Source organism: Copadichromis virginalis, linkage group LG7 (assembly GCF_057382275.1).
Source record: "Copadichromis virginalis isolate Kocher_CV1m ecotype Utaka linkage group LG7, C_Virginalis_male_GT1.1, whole genome shotgun sequence".
Classification (NCBI taxonomy): domain Eukaryota; kingdom Metazoa; phylum Chordata; class Actinopteri; order Cichliformes; family Cichlidae; genus Copadichromis; species Copadichromis virginalis.
In genome coordinates, this window is record NC_140624.1 from 51,537,283 (window position 1) to 51,558,263 (window position 20,981).

At 41.3% G+C, this 20,981-nt stretch overlaps 1 protein-coding gene across 1 annotated transcript in view; it reads left to right on the forward strand.

Annotated features, from left to right (window-relative positions):
* Positions 1 to 20,981, forward strand: part of col27a1a (collagen, type XXVII, alpha 1a) — a 66,421-nt gene that overhangs the window by 34,504 nt on the left and 10,936 nt on the right. Inside the window, exons 13-29 of the mRNA XM_085464071.1 lie at positions 1,960 to 2,013; positions 4,105 to 4,149; positions 6,681 to 6,734; positions 6,949 to 6,993; positions 7,870 to 7,923; positions 8,300 to 8,353; positions 9,894 to 9,947; positions 10,033 to 10,086; positions 10,692 to 10,745; positions 10,904 to 10,948; positions 12,784 to 12,837; positions 12,958 to 13,002; positions 13,087 to 13,140; positions 13,235 to 13,288; positions 15,273 to 15,326; positions 15,974 to 16,027; positions 20,729 to 20,782. Coding sequence (XP_085320197.1) covers positions 1,960 to 2,013; positions 4,105 to 4,149; positions 6,681 to 6,734; positions 6,949 to 6,993; positions 7,870 to 7,923; positions 8,300 to 8,353; positions 9,894 to 9,947; positions 10,033 to 10,086; positions 10,692 to 10,745; positions 10,904 to 10,948; positions 12,784 to 12,837; positions 12,958 to 13,002; positions 13,087 to 13,140; positions 13,235 to 13,288; positions 15,273 to 15,326; positions 15,974 to 16,027; positions 20,729 to 20,782 — 882 coding nt within the window. The remainder of the gene's footprint in view (positions 1 to 1,959; positions 2,014 to 4,104; positions 4,150 to 6,680; positions 6,735 to 6,948; positions 6,994 to 7,869; positions 7,924 to 8,299; positions 8,354 to 9,893; positions 9,948 to 10,032; positions 10,087 to 10,691; positions 10,746 to 10,903; positions 10,949 to 12,783; positions 12,838 to 12,957; positions 13,003 to 13,086; positions 13,141 to 13,234; positions 13,289 to 15,272; positions 15,327 to 15,973; positions 16,028 to 20,728; positions 20,783 to 20,981) is intronic.

A 20,981-nucleotide genomic window follows, 5' to 3' on the forward strand; every position in this document is an offset into this window, starting at 1 on the left:
CATCACCAGAGCACTTGTACTCTGTTGAGGAAGCACACACACGCACAGTTTGCCATCTACCAATGAGTCAAGAGCGAATATATCTAAAACCATGGAAAGCTTAAAAAGTTTCCAAAGTGCATTGCCAACATTTCTACATAACTTTTTTTTTCTGTTTGGCTGTGTTTGTCTGTTGGTGGTGGTTGTCTTTATCAGGCTCATCTGTTGCAGTTCTTTTATATCAGTTCAGTATCTTGCAGTAAGTGCTGCTGTTGTTTGATCCTTTTTAAGGTTGAGGCTGATGAAAAGGGTGGTCTGACATAATGTGAAAGCAGAAATACACTAAAGGCTCACATGACTCTCCTCAAAGGCTTTTTAAGTACTTGGCAAATCCACGTTTCCCACATTTGTCCTCAGCTCGTACATCAGCGGCGACAGCTATATGATTCATCTTTTGGGTCACTGTCATCCTTCGTAGATGTGTGTTCCCCCAGCGCTCACAATTTTATCGTACTATAAAGCAGGCTTCTGTTGCACAATGACCCTACTTTCTTCTTCTTCTTCGTTTTTAGGTAGCATGGTACTCCACCTGCTACACAAACAATGTGCAATTACAGCAGTTAGTGCTGTTACGATCGCCTCATTGACCTGATGCAAAGTTTCAGGAGAAACATTCAGAAAGCCTCAGTCAAAGGGATTTATTATTGTCTAAAAGTGAGGTTGAAATGGCATTTCGTTTTCAAGAAACAACCTGCAAAGGAGTTGCGTTTAGTCAGCACAATTTGCTTCTAAGTATAGACAGAGATTTAAATGCAGTATATCTAAATCATCTCCACTCTTGCAGAAATAACTGACATTTTCAGGAGGTAACAGTAATTGGCATTTTGAAGCAATGCATTGAGGCCAGAATAGCAGAACCTAGCCATTATGAGTCTTTCTGAATGGTTTGGTTTAAAATGCCTTGGCTCTACTGCTTTATGCAGATGTGGTTTCTCTGCGCTAAACCACCAACTGTTAGCAAAGCTCTGATTAGCTTCCCTGTTACTGCTAAATGGACAGGGTAATTACTTGGCTTACGGTAGAACAGTAGAACAGTTGGCTACACACAGCCTACAGCTGATAGATTTAATGCTTTTAATGGAGCCATTATACTCTTATTTTGCGCATATTTCAAATTACTTTATATTTAATGCTATATTTGACTCTGTGAAACTGTTATAATTGCCGCACTATTACAGTAGCAGCACTCTTGGCTGTGCAGCAGTCAGCAGTATTTGTGAAAGTGTGCTCTGTTCACTTGACTCCGTGGTTAAGGCCATTCACATTGGCATATTTCCCCCAACTACAATGCACTTTTTTTATTTGCATCAGTATTTGCACAATCAATGCAAATACAATTGCCTTGTGTGCACTAAAGTGACTGTAACTAAATATGCTTATTACAGCAGTAGATCACAAGACTTGAGATGACGCTCCAGAGAACGATCATCCATCTCCAGTGATCATTATCTCTGAAGAGCTTTGTACCATCTTTCAGCTTCTTGGTTTGTTTTTGCTTCCTTAAATGTGCTGCTTTGGTTCTCTCTCATTGCTTATCTCAATGTGTCATTTGGCCAATAAAGAAGCAACTGAAAACTTCCTGCTCAGGCTATGACAGGTTCCTTCAGTTAGTGAATCAGTGGATTTGGGGGTGGGGGGGGGGGGGGGGGGGGGGGGGGGGCAGATTACAGTGGGCATCACATGGCCAGAACCACTCCTATAATGAATAGTTGTGTCCCTCCATAAATTCTGGATGTGTCTATAAGGAGCTGCTCACCAAATCAATTTGAATGCTGTGTTCACATCTGCGCGTTTCCCCCAAGTTGCCCAAAAATCAGTTGTCTCTGAGCTGAACTAAAAGCAACAGGACATACATTTATGAATACCTATGTTTGAGTTGCTGTATGTCGCCAACATTAAAGTTCCTCTCTCTGTTTTCAGGGGTTTCCTGGTGACTTTGGGGAGAGAGGACCACCTGGGCCAGATGGAGAGCCAGTATGTCACACGCTTACTTACCCACACACACACACCTGATGTTTACTGTAACATTTTCACAGTGCTTGTGGCTAAATCCTCAGTTGGTCCAGCAGTTTGCCTCCGTGTTTGGGTTTTGTTTGAAGTTGTTCTCGACAAGCATCGCTATTGCATTTCATTTCGTGTCATGCCTCCAGCTGCTGTAGATCATTTTCCTTGGCACATATTTTCCAAAAAAGAAAAAGAAAAAGGAAAAAAGCTGTATTAAATGTAGCTTTTCCTATTCGCCGCTGTAAACTGCGTCCCACCACACGTATAGCTTCACAGCCATGAGAAGGCGATATCCAAGAATAGTAAATGATGTAACAGGATGCCATTTTGATGACTCCCCCCATTCATTAATGACGGACCAGCAAAACCCAGTCTGTGTAACTCCGTCCATATGGAAGACAAATAATTGGACCGTAGCATTTCCACTATTTTTGATATTCCTACAAATTTGGGACTTCATAAGCCCGTCAGTGAAAACTCTAGAACAAAAACATAAAAAGTTACACTTGATGCACACTGAACTACGCATAATAAAAGTGAAGTTAAGGTTTATGTTCTAGAAAACACTTCACCTATCCATTTCTGACTTTTCCAATGAGTCAGGCTTTTAGAGCAGGCAGCTGAACTGCTAATAAATCCTTTTTTGGGCTGTTTATTCTCTTCCTGAGAAAAAGACCCATCTTCCAAAGTGGATTACGCATTAGATTTATCAAATGTTATTATGAAATAATCAGTAAGCTTATGGAATATATGAAAATATATTTATATATACTTTGCTTTTTCCTTCTCCACTCTTTGTTGTCTTTACTTGTGATGACATGTTTAATGCATTTTACTCCTGCAAAGCAAGCAGATTGTCTTCAAATCTTGATGAAGCTTAAAATGTTTGGGGAAAAAAGCAGAATATACTTATTTAATCTTAGATGCTTACTGGAAAAGTCAGACTCAACAAGGCTGTGCTTCTGGGGGGCATTGAGCTATCAGTAATTTCAAATGCAGAGGGAAAGCTATCATCAGTAGATGTATAGTTTGTTATTTGTTTGTGGGTAGCTGCAGTGGAGAAATGTCCTGTAGATGGATGTACCATCAACCTCCTATGAGGCCTATTGGGAAGTCATCAGATTTGCTGTGATGATGGTGTTGGTGATGGTGTCATAAGTCACCAAATAAGTAATCCTTTGAAGAAAAATGACCATGGCCATGGCTAAAACAGTCAACTTCATGATGGTGGTAAATAAAAGAAAATACCATTTAAACAATGACATCACCTACTGCTTAATGTTGTTGCCTTTTGATGCCACCAGTTTTGCTGTTGCCATGTTGGTGCTTTAAAACTGGGCATCATGAGCAATAGGAAACTTGTCATTAGCTAATGAGGTTATCCAGTGCACATACTTTATAATTTTCCATAAGTTACAAATTAAACTTTGTGTTTTCAATATAACCACCATTAAGTCATCAGGAAAGTGTTTACTGAGGTCACAGAACAAGGGAGCCAAGGTTTCTTTTCCCATAGACTTCTACACAACTGGAAGACTTTTTGCAACCAGTGGAGTCGCCCCCTGCTGGCCATTAAAAAGAAAGCAGGTCTCTTTTGCATTGGCTTCACGTTTTCAAAGTTTAGTGAAAGAAACTACTTTCTTTCACTAAACCTTTATGCTGTCTATGAATAAAAGTCGAAAATGACTGACATAGATTTTCTTTAACACTGAATGAGTATACTGTACTAACTCCTGGATATTTCACTGGGTTAAAGTAAAACCTGTTAATGGCCTTAATTAGGATACAGTCTCTGTCCTCTTGTCTTTCTTTCTTTTCTTTCTTTTTTTGAGGTAGAACCTGCATATTTGAAAAAGCCACAGTGGGACGATGGTCTCACATCCCTTTTACCTGAGACCCCTCACATATTCATGCACACAGCCCCCTCTCATAAGCTGCGAAGAACACTGAGCCACTCTTCTGAGCATGTTTGTTTTAAAAAAGGGCCAATAACCCATGAAACTTGCTCCTTTTCCCTCTCTCTTCATCTCACTAACTCTCTCTCTCCTCCTCTCCAACTAGGGTAACATGGGAGCCCCCGGTCCAAACGGAGTTCCTGGACTTATTGTGAGTTGTAGTTTGTGTGTTTTCTGTGCACAATCTCGGCTGCAAATGTTTAAATGAAACTGAATATACCTGCAAAACTGGGGGAAAAAGGAGAAAACTTTATTAGCTTGCATTTATGTCGCCTGCCAGTTTGGTGGGGATCTAATTCATATATTTAATATAGATATTAGGTGAATGTGGATGGTTCTTAGACGCCAGGGCTTTTTTCACAGTGAGTGCAAAGCCTGAATTGTGCAGTTTATATCTGCTATTTTCTCACATGAAGAACAAGGCACTCGTGTGCAGTTTATCAATCACACAGACCTTAACAGTGCATCTTGTCCTCCTCTTGAAGCGCCCTTTTAATAACTATTTTTAGAACAGAGCTGCCCCCCGCCCACCCATCACCTTGCCCTCCATGCTTGCCCAGCCCGACAGCCGCATAATTGTGTATGATTATAATGTCTCCCTGGTTTCTCTTGTTGCGTCCCGTCTTCACCCATTGCTGCCACTCCTCCCGACCTATTCTAGGCCACCGGTGGTGGTAGTAGGCCTGTAATTGAAGGACTCTGATTACAGCCCTAGTCTGAGCTTTGTGTCCTCTTTATCCGTCTTATCCGTCAGCATAATGTACAGTACGTAGCAGCGGGACGGAGCGCCACTACAAAGATAAAAATATACAGTCACTCTTCTTTGGGGACTCCAAAGCTGAGAAGCTTTGGGTGAAGGCTGGCAACTACTGAAGTAGAGAAAATGTCTAGACAACGACTCTCACTTAGAAATACACTCAAAATAGATAGTTTCTCTTTTCTTATTTTTGCTTATATTTAACAGTTGAAAAATGAACCAAATTTCATTGTGTTAAAGACTGCCATTCTGAAATACAAACAAGACCTACTTTGATGTCATGAAGCCTCATCTGTGGCAGTTTTTCACCAGTATGATGTTTCCGAGTCTATGATTATGCTAGGAATCACTGGAGTTCATTATCAGTCTTCTCCATTAGCTGAAATCACATCTCACATCACATGTAATCACATCTCACCATCTCTGTGTTTTATTTGCAATACGCTGACTGTTTATGATGCATTTTCACTATTAGTACAAGTGCATGCTACAATGCTGTTTGACATGTCTGTGCTGTTTGGTGTGCAATAGGATGTTTTTTCAATAAGTCCCATCTGGACGTAGCGTTTTCAGTAGGAGAAACGTTTCGTCACTCATCCAAGTGACTTCTTCAGTCTCAGCTTACTGCAGGTTTCCCCAACCTTATAAAGAGTACATTTGAGCAAAAACTGAAACTAGCCCACTGAATGATCAAAACGCTATTAACAGAATCAGTCTTTTGCGATTTACTTACCTGGATGATTGAGCATGCATCAAGACATGTTTTTATAGGGTTTCATATGTGCATAAATACAAAAACAGGCCTTTTTAGCCTTTTGCTAGCTGGTTACTGGGCAACCTTTTGGCATCTCATTGTATCATGCATAACTGAAGTTTTGAGGCTACAAATGAATCAGAATCAGAATCAGAATCCGATGTTATGCTTGGGAAATAAAAATGATACGATTCCTTTGTAAGGTCTTATAGTTGTTAAAATGCAAAATCCAGGTTATAGATGCATTAGACAGATGGATTTCAATGTGTGCACAGAGCGGAGGCAAGTATTTCTCATTGCAGCAGCATCCTCCAAAAACACACACAGAGACACACAAAAATACATAAGGACCTTGCTCTTAGTGACCATTGGGTTTGAATACTTGAATACCCCAAAACTGCAAATCTGTGTCTTTCGAATGTGCAAAATTCAGTTTCAGAGTTCATTTGTGGGGAACAAAAGTCTATACAGAAGTGAATCTGCTGTTTTAAGAGAGCAGCTAAGTGTCAAGTGAGAGTTCAGGTAGAGTAATAATAGACAAGAATTCATTGAAAGTAAGATTAATGTGTTTCTTCATGCATTTCTAGCTATTTGTGAGCAGGAAATATGCCGTTGAAATTAACATTTAAGTGTGAGACTAGAGCACTGAAACTATAGAGCAGATCTTGTTGTTTTAGAGACAGATCAGTCCAGCAGGATATGACTTAATTATCAGGTATTAGATTCCATTAGATTAGAAGTTTGGGGGGAAGGTTGCCTTTTAACTCACAATACCAAATTAAGTGAGTTGCTCCGAGGTGCAATTTTGCAGCTTATATTTGATAACATCCTCTGTCGATTATTCACTGGGGCTAATGTTTGAAACACTAAGCCAAGGCTACTCTTTGATTTAAGCTTCAGATGCACAATCTTGGCTTCTGACCACAACATCTATTCATTCTTCCCGGTGTCAGTCATATATTATCATCCATTGTTTTATGTTGTGTGTGATGTGATAGCGAGGCTGGAAGCAAGACAGTGAATTTATTCTTAATCAATCCCAAAGAGCGCTCTTATTGTATATGTGTTTTTTACATTAATGAATGGGGCCTGGGCCACATCTTTGTTCGTTATGCGTGTGATATCACTATTTATTAATGTGTTTCTTGTTTATCCCATCTTCTTGCATTAGGGAGACATGGGACCTGTGGGACAGATTGGCCCGCCAGGACCTAATGGACTGAAGGTAATCTCTCACACACATAGAGATAGAAACTGTTGCCTTCACTGTCTTATTTTTATCAGTTATTGTATATGCAATAAAACAAGAGATTTTTAAGAAGGCCTATTTTAAGCTTTTGAATTTGGATTAGTTACCAGTTATGTGCCGTAAAGATGTACTTTTGATCGAATTTGGCTTTTGAGGTGCCTTTCAACCAGTTTGTTGGTGCTTTTTCCAGGGGGTGCCTGGAAATCCAGGAGAACCAGGACTGAAAGGTGATAAGGTGATCTGAATATTCCTGTTATTGACCTGTGTTTAAGCAGCATGTGATGGATATGTAGTCTTTTGCATCCTACCGTAGATATTTCTGTCCAGAGTTTAGGCCTTAAACAGCATGCTCATTAGGTGTCACCTGCAAATTAACTTATATAAACCTCTGAGGATTGTTTCTATTGGTGTAGATGAGGTTTCCATATGCATATTTTTGTGAAATCTATTATGGAAGCATTTTAATTTAAAGCAGCCAGCCAAGCTATTGAAGAAAATGAAAGAAAAGTAGACAGACATTGTCCTTGAAATTTAAAACAAACAGCAGCATGAAGAGACCACTCAGCACTGATGATTTAAGGAGGTTCAACTAGAAGGCCTTTTAAGGACAGCAGTAAAATCTGGCTGCCTCTACTAAAACCAGAACAGTGCACAATACCTTAATGATGGTAAAGCACAAATAGTCAAATCTGAAAGTGACTGAAAGACCTTCATCAGAGGCCTCATGTTTGAAATTTGGTTTATTGGACACTTCTCACTTTGCATTTGTAATTACTGCAGTTACTCATTATTACTCATTTGTTTTGTGCTGGAACGGCCTGCAAAACATGTGGTGTGGCAAACTGCAGCAATGCCTTTCATAATACATACTGACACCACATGGAATAGTTGGCTAATCCAGTAAATAACACTCGCTGTGTGTGGATATTCATAAAGTGTAAACTGCTAATTAGTATTGTCTGTTTAAAAAAAATAAATAAAAGCTTGTATTTGGAAAAGTGGAACATTTCATTCCCCCCTAATGGTTTCCTTTTTTTTTTTCTTTTTTTCTGTCCATACCTCATCCATCCACCTATGTATGCGTGTTCGTCTCCTCCTCTCTCTCTGTCAGGGTGAAATTGGGATTCCTGGAGAGCAAGGGGAGATTGGATTCAAAGGAGACAAGGTACATCACCTTTGCAACACAGTTGTGCACGCCTCACATGCACACGCTCTCTATCTCACTGCTTTCTGACCTCCTCAGCCACCGTACGGAACGCTACCTGCAGTACACTCGTGTTACACAGCCTTTGTCTTTGCAAAATGACTTTTCCAGATGTCTGCTGTTCAGCTTAAGGAAATTCATGTGTTCACCCTCCACATTTGTCTCTGTGTGTAAGCAAAATTCAAATCCATCACAGAGCAGAGTGGCCTCAAGAGATAGCACAATCTTGAACAGAGAGTCATGCATGTCGAATGTCTGCTTTGCTAGAAAATAAATTAAGCTTCTGATCCTGTCTGACTGTCTCTCTGAGTTTTTAACTTTTGTTTGTATTGGACAGGGTGTCCAGGGGGCCCCAGGTTTACCAGGCATCCGTGGGAAACCGGGACCACAGGTTAGTTCTTGTCTGGGAATGTATTCATGAAAACCAGGAATACATTTAACTGTTAAAATGTGGATAAGCAATTAGATAAGCAATAGTTTAGTTTTTGTTTGTTTGTTTGTTTGTTTTTGCCTTCATTGGTCCTTAAGCTATTTCCTTAATAGCCTTTGTGCTAACAGTTTGGCCAGAAAACAAAACTCAGACATACCAGTTAACTTAGCAGAAAGCTGAAAACTGCAAGCTCAGCAGTGTCAAAAGGTCCAAAACCTGCACATTATGTAATCTTTAATGTTTAAAGTAGGGTTTTTGTTAATCAACAGTAAACATAACTATTTTTATAGCCTGTTATGTCCAGGACTATTTCTTGGCCTGATGCAACAATTTCCTATCCATGAGGTTTACAAGCATCCATTAGAGTGTCCAGGAAGTCGCTGCTCTTTGCCAGGAAACTGTCACCAGCATTATATCAGGTCAAGTGGCTCTATAGTGTAGTGGTTTCTATAGTTGCCTAACAAGTGAGAGACCCCTAGTCTGATCCTAGAAGGAGGCACAAACCTTTATAGGGTTGCATCAGATGTAAAAGAAATCTGCCAAATCAAACATGTGGAGCTACCCACTGTAGCAATCCCTTGTGAATAATGGAGCAGCTGAAAGTAGCATTTCAGTCTCTCAGGAAGTTAAGTCCAGCTTTACTAACCACACCCAGGACTGATTATGCCAGACTTGCTGAATCAAGAAATCACTTAAACAGAACCTGTCTGACAAAGTTAAGTAGATCTTAAAAAGCAGCACATCATGCCACGATGTAAAGAAACATCTGAGAAACAAAGTCAAGTGGAAAAGGGTTCCAGTAAACCACGGTGAGTGCCATTATTCACAACTTGAAACAGTGGTGAAGCTTCCCAGGAGTGACCGGCCGATCAAAATTACTTCAAGAACACATCAACGACTCATTTAGGCCTCATTTGCCTCAATTAAGGTCAGAGGTCATGATTAGAAAATAAGAAAGCGACTAGGCAAAAATGGCATCTGTAAAAGAGAGGAGGAAACCACTGCTGACCAAAAAGACACACAAAGACTCGTCTCACATTTGCCATTTGGAAGCTTTGAGTCCCGTTACATCTGGTGTAAAACTAACACAGCATTTCATAAATAACACCATACCAACAATCAAACATGGTGGTGGTAGTGTGATGGTCAGCATTGCTGGTTCAGGACGTGGACAACTTGCTGAGACTTGATTGATCAGTGAGCAGTGCTTTCGTACCTGTTGAGCTCATTTCAAACATAACCTGCTCCAGAAAAAGTTAGGTCTTTTGCCTTGCCAATGCACCCCATTAATAAGTGAACCACATTCATAAAACAGACAAACAAGTGGTAACACTGAAGTTACATGGATAAGCCCAAATCCTGCTTCGTAGTACAGGACTCAGCTGCTGGCTGTCCCAAATGCACAGACATTTGCAAATGTCACTGATCCTCTCATCTCATTTTCAGCATGAGTTTTTATTTCTTATCACATCCAACTGTTTCAAGTCTTTCTGTTTTACAGGGAAAGCCAGGAGAGAAAGGTCCCGATGGTACCCCCGGACCTCCGGGCCCTGAGGTTTGTATTTACTCCTTTGTTGTTGCATTTGATGTCTGTATTTCACAGACAGAATAATAATCGATGCCCTTTTTAATCTTGATAGGGTTTTCCTGGTGACATGGGACCACCAGGAGAGAACGGCCTTGAAGGACCAAAGGTTAGTAAAATCATGATCTAAGCTAAGCAGTCCCTAAACTAACTCATGATTCAAAACAGGGACAGAACTTGGCTAGTGCTCCACAGCAACACTGGGAGAGATACAGTGGCTCTTGAGCTAAATTATAACGCCAGCCCCCTAATATTCACATGATGATAATGTTTTTATATTTATATAAGTAGGTGTAATACCACTGCCTTATTTTAGTTTTGAGCATTACTTTTGCTTATACTTGATCATAAACTAAACATCATCTGGAGAAAGTTTCAGTAGATGGTGGCTCAAGAGTTGGCAGTTCGCCTTGTAATCGGAAGGTTGCCGGTTCAGTCTCGGTCGTTGTGTCCTTGGGCAAGACACTTCACCCGTTGCCTACTGGTGGTGCTATACAAATACAGGCCAAGGAACTGTCCGATAACACCGGAGTCATGAGGATTCATCCTCTGGGGCCCATTGTTGTCTGTCTCAAATTTTTATGGCTGTCCATCCAATCTAACTAACAGACCCGTATCATTTTCCCCATAACAGTGCTGCTACTGTGGCTCAAAACACATATGTAAATGCTACAATTACTTTTACAATTGTTTTACTGTCTTTTACCCATCAAGGGAAAACCAGGGGCTAGAGGTTTACCAGGCCCACGAGGGATCCCTGGCTTGGAGGTAAGACTCTCAGACGCCACCCACATAAGAATGACCCCACTGTGCCTGACAGGCATTCAAAGATTTATGGCACAAGGATTTTTTATTTATTTTTTGCTAAGAAACACTTAATGTCCCTAAACATAAGCCATGCTAAGATCAATATCATCTGTTTCCAGGGAGACGAGGGCCCTATTGGACCACCGGGCCTAACAGGACTCGAGGTGAGTTATTGGTTAAACACCTGCTCCTATGAAAATAGAGGATACGAGAGAAAGATAGTCAGGTCTCATGTAGGCCATAAAACAAGGCTCATTACTTTCCACCAGAGTATCGTAAGTTAGAACAACACAATGTGCGCATGTTTGATCAGTGAAAAACAAGGGCTATAATTGCCTGTTTCTGTAGTTGTATCGTATAATTTAGCATGTTTGTCTAAATTGTATCCCATGCAGAAGCATCCTATTTCTATCTGTGGTAAGCTCCTCACCAAAGATAGAGGGAGGGGAAGGGACAGAGCTATCACTTAGACTGTGAAAAGCATTGCAATGTGAGGCTAAATTTGTCCCCAAGCGTGACAATCAACTAAATTAATACTTACTGTTTAAATTAGCGTGGTGTTTGCACCCCAGGGTTAAACTTTTACTACAGAGTAGACAGTAACCTAACCACAAAGACAGAAAGAGCTATACAAGATCAATATGTGGCTTGCTTTAAATCATGTGTTACTCCTTTTAATTCTCAGCCAGCTCCATCGTACGTATTTTAACTTCACAGCTTTAGCTTTATGCATGCGCAACATTCGCTGTGCCACAGTTAGAGAGCATATGAACGGTGATAAAGTAGGCTCTCTTTGTGGGTTTTTCTTGCTTTGGACAAGTCAGAAGTCTTGTGTTCTGTGTCTTACACAGCCTCCTGTAGCCTCAGGAGATTTTACTCATGGTGCATGCAATTCTTGATCATGGCCACTAGGGGGCAATAATTGCAATCACCATGTTTATAGGTGGAACGATTTATAGGTGTCATAAAATGCTTGAAGACAGTAATGGGCCACTGCAGAAGCATAAGATTTGTGATTGTGACTATTAAAATATTTTTGAAATGACTGAAATTTTAAAAAATTATTTTCAGAATAAATATTTGGTCAAGCTTACACTTCACAGCAAAACAAACTCAGATGCTACCTAAGTAATTGTCATCCCATCCTTTCTTCCACTCATCTGCACTTTCTTTCAGCCTAACTCCCTCCACACTCACCCTCCTCCCACCCACTCGCCTGCATCAGACTCTAACCTCCTTTTTGTGCTCCTTCCGAGGGGAAGCGCCGTACGACTCCTCCGGGAGTTGTGATTGATCTCTGGCCAGGTGCCGCAGGTCCTCCTACTCCTCCACCTCATCAGCTAGCTGTCTTTCAGCTTCAGCACAGACTGACACTCTGTATCGCTGCATTAGCCTCTCTCTTTTTTATCCTCTCCCTCATCTTCTCATTTGCTCTTCATTTGTCTCTCTCTCTGCACAATGAATGATCTTCCTCTAATCTAAAAAAGATGATAAGAAGAATTCTTGGAAATCTCTAATTAACTGCAAGAATCTGCCTTCACCCTTTGTATCTTAGAGCCTTATCCAGCACTGCGTTGTAAAAGCAGCTGAGCAAACCTGAGTAAAACTTTGGTACCGTTGAGTCACTCAATGAAGAACTATGGCTCAGGCATTCCTGACCTGAAGGTGGTACTACCAGTAAAAAAGTCCCCCCCCCCCTCCAAAACGTCCTTACCTTCACCCACCTTAACCCCAGGAGTGACTGTCTGCGCAAGAGGAGCATTAGTCATTCTATCACTTTTTTTACAACTCGCCAAAATGTACTGTCAGCAATACCTGTAAACCGCACTGCATATGTACGTGCACGGTGAACCGACCGTTTCCCGCTTCTCTCCTCAAGCTGTCATCTCACAGGAAAAAGATCTTTTATCCTTGCTGAGAATCTGGGATTAACATTAATGATGCGTTCACTGGCAAGTGCATCCCTCATTATTCATCATCCTGTGCTAAAATCTTTCAGGGTAGAATGGGCAGGCAAGGATTCCCTGGGATACTCGGTACAGAGGGAGTTAAGGTGAAAAAAACCCACTTTTATTTATGATTTTTTTTTTTATTGCTTTTTTGGCAAAATACATTGAAGAACATTAAATTCATTATTCTAATCTTTTAAGTAATTGCATATTTCTCTCTGCAGGGAGAGGCCGGCATCACTGGAAAAGTTGGACCCATGGGAGAGAGAGTAAGAAACCCTTGGCGGCTTGGCTGCTTTTTACCAATTCATTAATTCAAACATCTATTAATTCATCCATTCAACATGTTTCAGGGCTTGGTGGGCTTCATTGGACCTGTGGGAGAGGCGGGACTGGCAGGAGAGAAGGTAATAATTTGCGGGGGTTTTTTCCCATGAATTTATTTCAATAGTCTTTACAAGATCACGTTGAAGAGAAAACACTGGACTTGTGCAATTTTAGGGAGATCGAGGGGAGATGGGCCTTCCTGGACCACCTGGAGAAAAGGGACCAACGGTAAGACAGAATGACAGCTAGAGTGTGGAGGGCTTTCACACTGAGAAAGAATGACGTTTGAGTCTGTTAAAACGTGACCTCAAGATTACATTTCCAAAGAAGGTATCTTGTCTTTGTTAAAAATCCTAAGAAATGGTCATTTTAGATTAAACTGTGTCTGTTATTCCCATGGGAATATAGTGCTGTGAGGGATTAAGCACACATGTACCACAAGAATATGACAGAATATGTTGGTTTTTTTTCCTCAAAGCACAGCTCAGTCGTCACAGTTCAGGCAGCTTTAAACCCTGTATTCTAAGCAGTGGTTTGGCAATTGACAAGAGGGCTTTAACTGGGGAACAGAGCTTGTAATATTCATTCAAACAAAGGTGGAAATAATTCCAGTGAATCCGTTGTGATATTTTACCTCTGTGATGGTATTAATGGTCAGAAAAGTGCTGACAGTCCTGCTGGAAATTTTTCAAAAGAAAACACAAAAATAGAAAGAGGATATTGTTTTTTTTTTTCAGACATCGCTTGATAATTTCTCTACCGTCTGCAGGACCTCTGAGTAATTCCCTCAGTGTTGTACACTTTCTTTTACCCCAGGGGTGTCAAACATACAGACCGCAGGCCAGAACAGGCCCACCAAAGGAATCCAGTCTGAACCAATGTAGGATTTTGCAGAGTTTAAACGTTATTACAGTAGCCTTTCTTTATAATGACAGTGGAGTGAGACAGTCACTGGGGAAATGGCCGGTTTATTCATTGTCAGTGATTGTAGTCCATTATATTAAAAGAAAGGGTAACATTTAGAGATGTTTTGTTTTTTTTATAGTTTGTTATGCAATGGTTTCACTGGCCTGGCACGCTTGAGATCACATTGGTCTGTATGTGGCCCAGGAACTAAAATTAGTCTGACATCTCTGCTCAGTGGTTAGTACTGTCGCCTCAGGTCCTAAGTTCAAAATGCCATCGAAAATATCACAAGATAAACTCTCCCAAAGGGATTTGACTGAGGTGCCGGCTTAGAGCTCCACACAGTGGCTGCACGCTGCTCTGAATACTGAGGATGCGTTGAGCGTTGAGAGGAAGATCAATAAAGGATAACTTAGCTTAACCTGCTCTTTCAAACAGAGTTCGTCGACTCTTTATCGTGTAGGGTCTTTTGCGGACTTGTCTAATGTATGCGACTTGCCGGAGTGGATAAGAATTTAGTCATCATTGTTGCTCAAGCAGAGAAGGTTTTCCTGCTGGCTGACAGCCAGTTAGATTTCTCAGAGGACTTCACCACACACACACATACTCACTCACAAGGAAGTTCTGTGTTGGCCAGCTACAAAACAGAAACAGACCCTCTGGAAAAGTCTGCATCATACAATGTGAGGGGAGCTGACCAGCAGACATCTATAGTCACTAACAGAGTGCTCATACTGCGGCTTCTTTGTTTTATTCCTGCATGACATCAGAACCGCCTACTGTGCTATAAGTTTGTGTATTGGATAGATTTTTATTGCACTCGGCTATCTTGAGTAGTTCTGACTGAAGTACTCCCCATTATATAGTTATGCTTTTACAAATGGCCTGGCCAAAAACGAGCTACTATAAAAAAAAAAAATAAGAGAGAGAGAAAAGCAGCCAAAAGTAGTATGTTTTCCTACATAAAATCATCACCTCATGCTGTCTATTTTCTTTCTGTTCCGCTTTCTCTTTCATCGTTACATAAAACGTATTTTCCAGCGGACAGAGCTTTTCTCCAGATGTATGTTTGAACTACCAATGAGGGTGTGAAAGATGGACAATTTATTGCCTCAAACACATCTCAGTGCAATTTGGAGAATGAGTTTGGCCTTTATGTCAACACCTTTCTGCTTAAATAAACTTGCTTTGTAATAGGTGAAAGTGTCAGAATATCATCATTTTGTGTTGTTTTTGTGTTTTTTCCTGATGTGTATCAGTTGTAATCGATGTACTGAGTTTATGTTTATCTATGTTTGCACACCAGGGTCACCCGGGGGGACCAGGTGAGGCCGGACCTACTGGACCACAAGGAAGACCAGTAAGTCACCATCCTTTTGCATATTTTGCACTTTCTTTTTACTCATTCATAGTTGTATATGATCCTCTCTAATCATAGTGGTGACAGTGAGTGGTTACTAACAATAGTAAGTGTCTGTTTCATAGACATTTGAAATATTAATCAATTAACTTTTTCTTATTTTTTTTAAAGTATTTTAATTTCATTCATTCGTAGATTATATTTTAAGTAATTTTAGTTACCCACATTCTGTAGGTTTCTCTGAGCATTATAAAACCTGGCAGCCTCCCGCTGAATGTGCATTACCCTCCTGTCAGTCAAAAGCCCAACACCTATAACCAATTAGAAGCTTCCCCTGCCCCCCGTTCTTTGCCGTGGCCGGCTTTGACAGCGGGCCAATCATTGGTTGAAAGCAGGGGCCACTGAGCCACCAAAACAAATATAAATACGGGGGGTTTGGGGTGCAGCAGGACAGGATTCCAGAGCAGACCCTTTAATTGATGTGAGTGACAGATCTAACAACAAACCCTATAGTATGTTCCCGAGGTCAGGCTGCCCTGCAAGGTCAACAGCCAGGGGGCTCTGTGGTCTGTCAGTGTAAACCTTTGTTTTATCTCTGTCCCTCCCCCTTGTTTTCTCTTTATCCCCCATTTTCCTTTGTTTATCAGGGCCCTCCTGGAGCGACTGGGCCAACTGGTACCAGAGGGCCTAAAGGCTTGCGGGTAAGTCGAAAGGTTCACGTGAGTTTAGTTGGGGGGTTTTTTCTTTGCAGCTTAGGTGTTGACTGGCGTTCTGCAGTCACTGTGTCACAGATCCCAGCCTTGAGAACAGATCATAGACTTGGCAGAAGAGTGTGTATATACACCATTTTCTGTTTTGCATATCCTCTGCTGTGTGTTTATAGGAGATCTGTGCTACTGCTTTCAGAGCTGTTTGGTGAATAAGGTGAAGTGATGTGTGGCGGGATCTGAGCTGATGTTATAGATGTTTTAAAGGACGCGGGTGCTTCTGCACACATATGCAGTTTCAAAGTTGAAGAATTAATGTTTCAGCCTTTTTTGGGGGGGGGGGCGAACTCATTGTGAGCACTAGAAGAGCTCTGGTGATGTAAACCAAATGCTCTTTTCTTCATTCCATAGAAATGGAACAATAACTGGTGGTTATGGGAACGAGTCATTGTTAGTCCAACATCACTTCTGTTGTGGTTGGAAAATGGGATCTGGCTTTTGTTGCTCATCTGGAAGCTGCTTGCAGATAAATATAGTAAACTGGGGAAGCAGGGTTTATGTTAATGATTAACTAAGATTGGATTGAATTATTCTGCTTTAATAGCAAACTGACACATCACTCACAAATGCCACTGCTGAGGCTTTATAACACGACCCGTGACTAAGGGAGTAAATCCCATCCATCCATCCATCCATCTTCATCCGCTTTATCCGAGGCCGGGTCGCGGGGGCAGCAGCCTAAGCAAAGAGGCCCAGACCTCCCTCTCCCCAGCCACCTCCTCCAAGGCGTTCCCAGGCCAGCCGAGAGATATAATCTCTCCAGCGTGTCCTGGGTCTGCCCCAGGGCCTCCTCCCGGTGGGACATACCTGGAACACCTCACCGGTCACTACGCCCCTACCCATAGGTGAGGGTAGGGGCATAGATCGACCGGTAAATTGAGAGCTTCGCTTTTACACTCAGCTCCCTCTTCACCACGACGGACCGGTCTAGGTGCATTACTGCAGCTGCAGCCCCAATCCGTCTGTTGATCTCTGGCTCCCTTCTCCCATCACTCGCGAACAAGACCCCGAGATACGTGAAGTCCTCCACTTGGGGCAGGAACTCATCCCCGACCCAGAGTGGGCACTCCACCCTTTTCCGGCTGAGAACCATGGCCTCAGATTTGGAGGTGCTGATCCTCATTCCCGCTGCTTCACACTCGGCTGCGAACCGTTCCAGTGCGAGCTGGAGGCCCTCACCCGATGAAGCCAACAGAACCACATCATCCGCAAAAATCAGAGATGAGATTCTGAGGCCACCAAAGCGAAAGCCCTCCGCCACTTGGCTGCGCCTAGAAATCCTGTCCATAAAAATTATGAACAGAACCGGAGACAAAGGGCAGCCCTGGCGGAGCCCATCACCCACCGGGAACGAGTCTGACTTATTGCCGGCAATGCAAACCAAGCTCTTACAACGGTTGTATAGGGATAGAATGGGGAGTAATTCCCCTGTAATTAAATAGAAATTCAATGGATTTTATTTGAAATTACACTAAAAACACTAGAATAAGTAACAATATTTAAGTACTGCATAAGCAATTATTAGTAGTACGCAATTTCATGCTAAGTTTGCAGAAAAAGAAACAATATTTCATCATCTTACATCATGAACCCGCTCTACTTATCATGGTGCAGGCCACATTATGGAGTGGATAATCTTGCCTTTTTACATCGCTTTATTTGATATTCATTATGTTGATGTTTATGATGGATGTTGTCTTATTCTATAATTCCATTAAAATGATGGAGCAAAGTCTAACTTAATTTTTGTTCTTTCGCAATTACTGTGTAAGCAAAACCTTCAAGCTTCCGAGCAGTTTGCAGGAAAGGAGACGCTCCTTTCCTGCAAACTACATGGAAGTTAAACCACTTCATAATACATATAGTGTGCTTACAATGTAAGGTAGGGAAACATTGTTTGTTTTTCCACAAAATTACCACGAAATGACTTATGCAGTGCATGAAGTTACTTTCCATGAATAATTTCCTTTTCTATGAAATTCCTGAATTTACTTAAAACTATTCCTGCACTACCTAAAATTACTTACCGATTACTTAAATTTACTGTTTCTTTGTCTCCTTAAAAACCTACTTGTTGCCCTCCTATTCTTTCCCCCTTGTTCGCCCTTTTTCTCCATTTTTAAAAAAATCTCATTATTAGATTTTTGATATATTTTTTATTTTTTGAAACCTCGTGTAAATACATTAGCATTATAAATTGCACTTGTGAAGTTAATACTTATAAAGTGATAGGAGCAGCGAGTTACATTATTTTACACTGCTTAGTACTCTAGAGGAAGTTAGAGCACCTGTGTTTTTTTTTCTCTGTTACGACCTGTTTAACACTTCCCCAGTGTTGTGGCAACAAACTCTATGCAAATAGACTTCAGATAATTAGCAGACACAGATAATGCCAATAACAACACTGCGATTTCTTCAATTTCAGCGTTGCGGGAACAATAAAAAACACATAAAACTCCAGAGTGCTTTCTTGAAAGACGATAACCAGGCAAACAGGGACTAAGACCTGAAATAGTATCTGGATAAAACCCATCAAGAGAAATTTCAATCCTCAATAATTGATGTTGCTCATAAAATGTGACATCTGGAACACCATGAAGCAAATAAATTCTTGAAGTCCCACTTAAACATCTGCTTTCAGGTGCAATAATAATGAATTCTGAGTAAGATAATGAGGACAATTTCTATAATTATGTTTACGGTGAGTTTTACTTCACAGTTGTGAACGTACCCTCAGTTTTAGCCTGTTTTTAGTTTGGGAACTTTTTACTGCTTTGGGTCCAATGAGCCAGCTGGAAAGTGGCGTAAAAAAGGGTTGAGCTTCTTCATCTGAAGAATCTATGGGAGATGGGCCTGGCCACGCTCTAAAATCTCAAGTTGTGTTTTCAGTTATTACTAATGTCAGCAGCTTCCACTGCCAATAAATCTGCCTGCTGCTACATGACTTAGTACGCTGGGTCTTCCAAGACTAGAAACCTGAGCGTAGCAAGCCAGGAGTTACTCTCTCACAGACTCTGTTAGCAGCTGTGATCTTAAGTGTGCGACCGCAGACGCTCATATCTCACCCCCGCTGTCTAAATGTGCACAAGCTCAGTCCCAGCAACAGTTTTTAAAATAAAAAGCTTTTAGTGTATTCAGCATTCACCACGTTTAATGAAGCAAGTAAACACAAACTGATTGGCACGATGAAGTCCGAGCTGACGCAAGCAATTTAATGTTCCCGTTGGACAGAAGAAAATGAAGTAAGGCTGTTTTGTAACAGCTCTGTATCAAAGACTTTGTCACGCTTGGATAAAGCATCTTAGTGTGAAATGAGACTGCATACAACTACCATTTGAACAGCATATGTGTTTTAGATTTTCCCTACTTGGATTGAAGCACGAGGCCTTGTGAACTGTGACATCTGGCTCTGCAGAGACTGTTTTCTGACATGCATATATTGTGGGGGAAAAAAAGAGGGAGATAAAACTGCACGCCAACATCAGCCTGTAGGGCGTTAGTGCCACTGCTGTCGTTTTCTGTGTCTGTTTTTATTTTCTAGTTTAAAAAAAGAAGAAAAACTCCAGTAAAACTTGCGGATGTCAGCCACAAGGAGTCACCCAATCACGTTTTGTGTCTAATAACTCCTCATGACTTCTAATCACTAGAAATCCTCTGCTAATGTTTTCCATACTGAAGAGTCATCTCATCATCCCTCCCTCTTGGCATCATCCAAGACGGCCAGTTCATATAGATGCTGACTCTCTTGATGTGGTTAATCAAGTTTTAGGCATAAATATGTTTTCTTTGCCTAGATAGAATAAAATATTTTCCGTACATGTCAGCTAATTAGTCTATGTAAACGTAACCAGTGGGTAGCAGGTACCCCAGACAGGAATGTTAATGAGCGGTGCTCATCCAGCTCCATGTATAATAGGCTTATAGCACTTCAGCTAGCGTTGTTCTCCATGGGCCAAACTCCCACTGTGCCCAGTCATCAATCACTCTCACAACAAGGCCTCCTTTGTGGGGCTGTCATGTTATAGGCTTTTTGATTTCCACTCTAAAATATTTCAATTATCCTGAGAAAGGGGCAGTTAAACGCTCACTCTTTATAGCCACCGAGATCCGATCAGATCCGACTGACCCGTGTGGTGTCACACAGTCACAGTCAGTGAGCATCTTCTCGATGTTAGTGAGCCAGTATCTTCCACAGCGCTGACAACAGATATGGTTTGGATGCAGGTGCAGAGCAGATGGACTGCGCTGGTATACTGCCTGGTTCCTATTTATTTTCACTACTCACAGGACTAGCAGGCCTTTTAGTGGATTTACAATGATTATTTGACAGGTGGATACAAGTAAAGTAAAGAGACAGCTGTTCTAAAAATGTGTGTGTTTAAGTGTGAGCAGTATGCATATGTGCATGCCCTGACTTGTAATTGAAATAGTTTTACATGAAGCCTCTGTGCACATGTACATACATTAACTACAAGCACACAGATATATTTATTTTTGATATTTCCCTGATAAATGCAGGACACTGTAAGTGTTGGTGTCAAAGTGTACAGAGATGTTTGTTTACAGTATGTTGTGGCTTTCTGGCAGTATTACAGTGACCTCTGTTGGTGGAGTGACAGCTGTCTTGTGTTTCAGGGAGCGAAAGGGCCTGACGGTCCAGCTGGAGAGATTGGATTAGAGGGCAAGAAGGTAAGGACGCTGGGATATACTTTTATCAAATCACGCAGACACAATTCAGAAAAAAAGCATATAAGAGAACAAAATTGCTAAATAAGCAACGATCAGCACAAAAAATGGCTACACATCTTCTTTTTTCCATTCTGAAACCTGGAAATATGAAATAAACTGATGTGTCTGGACAGTTGCTAGCGCTCATCCTTCTTCCTCT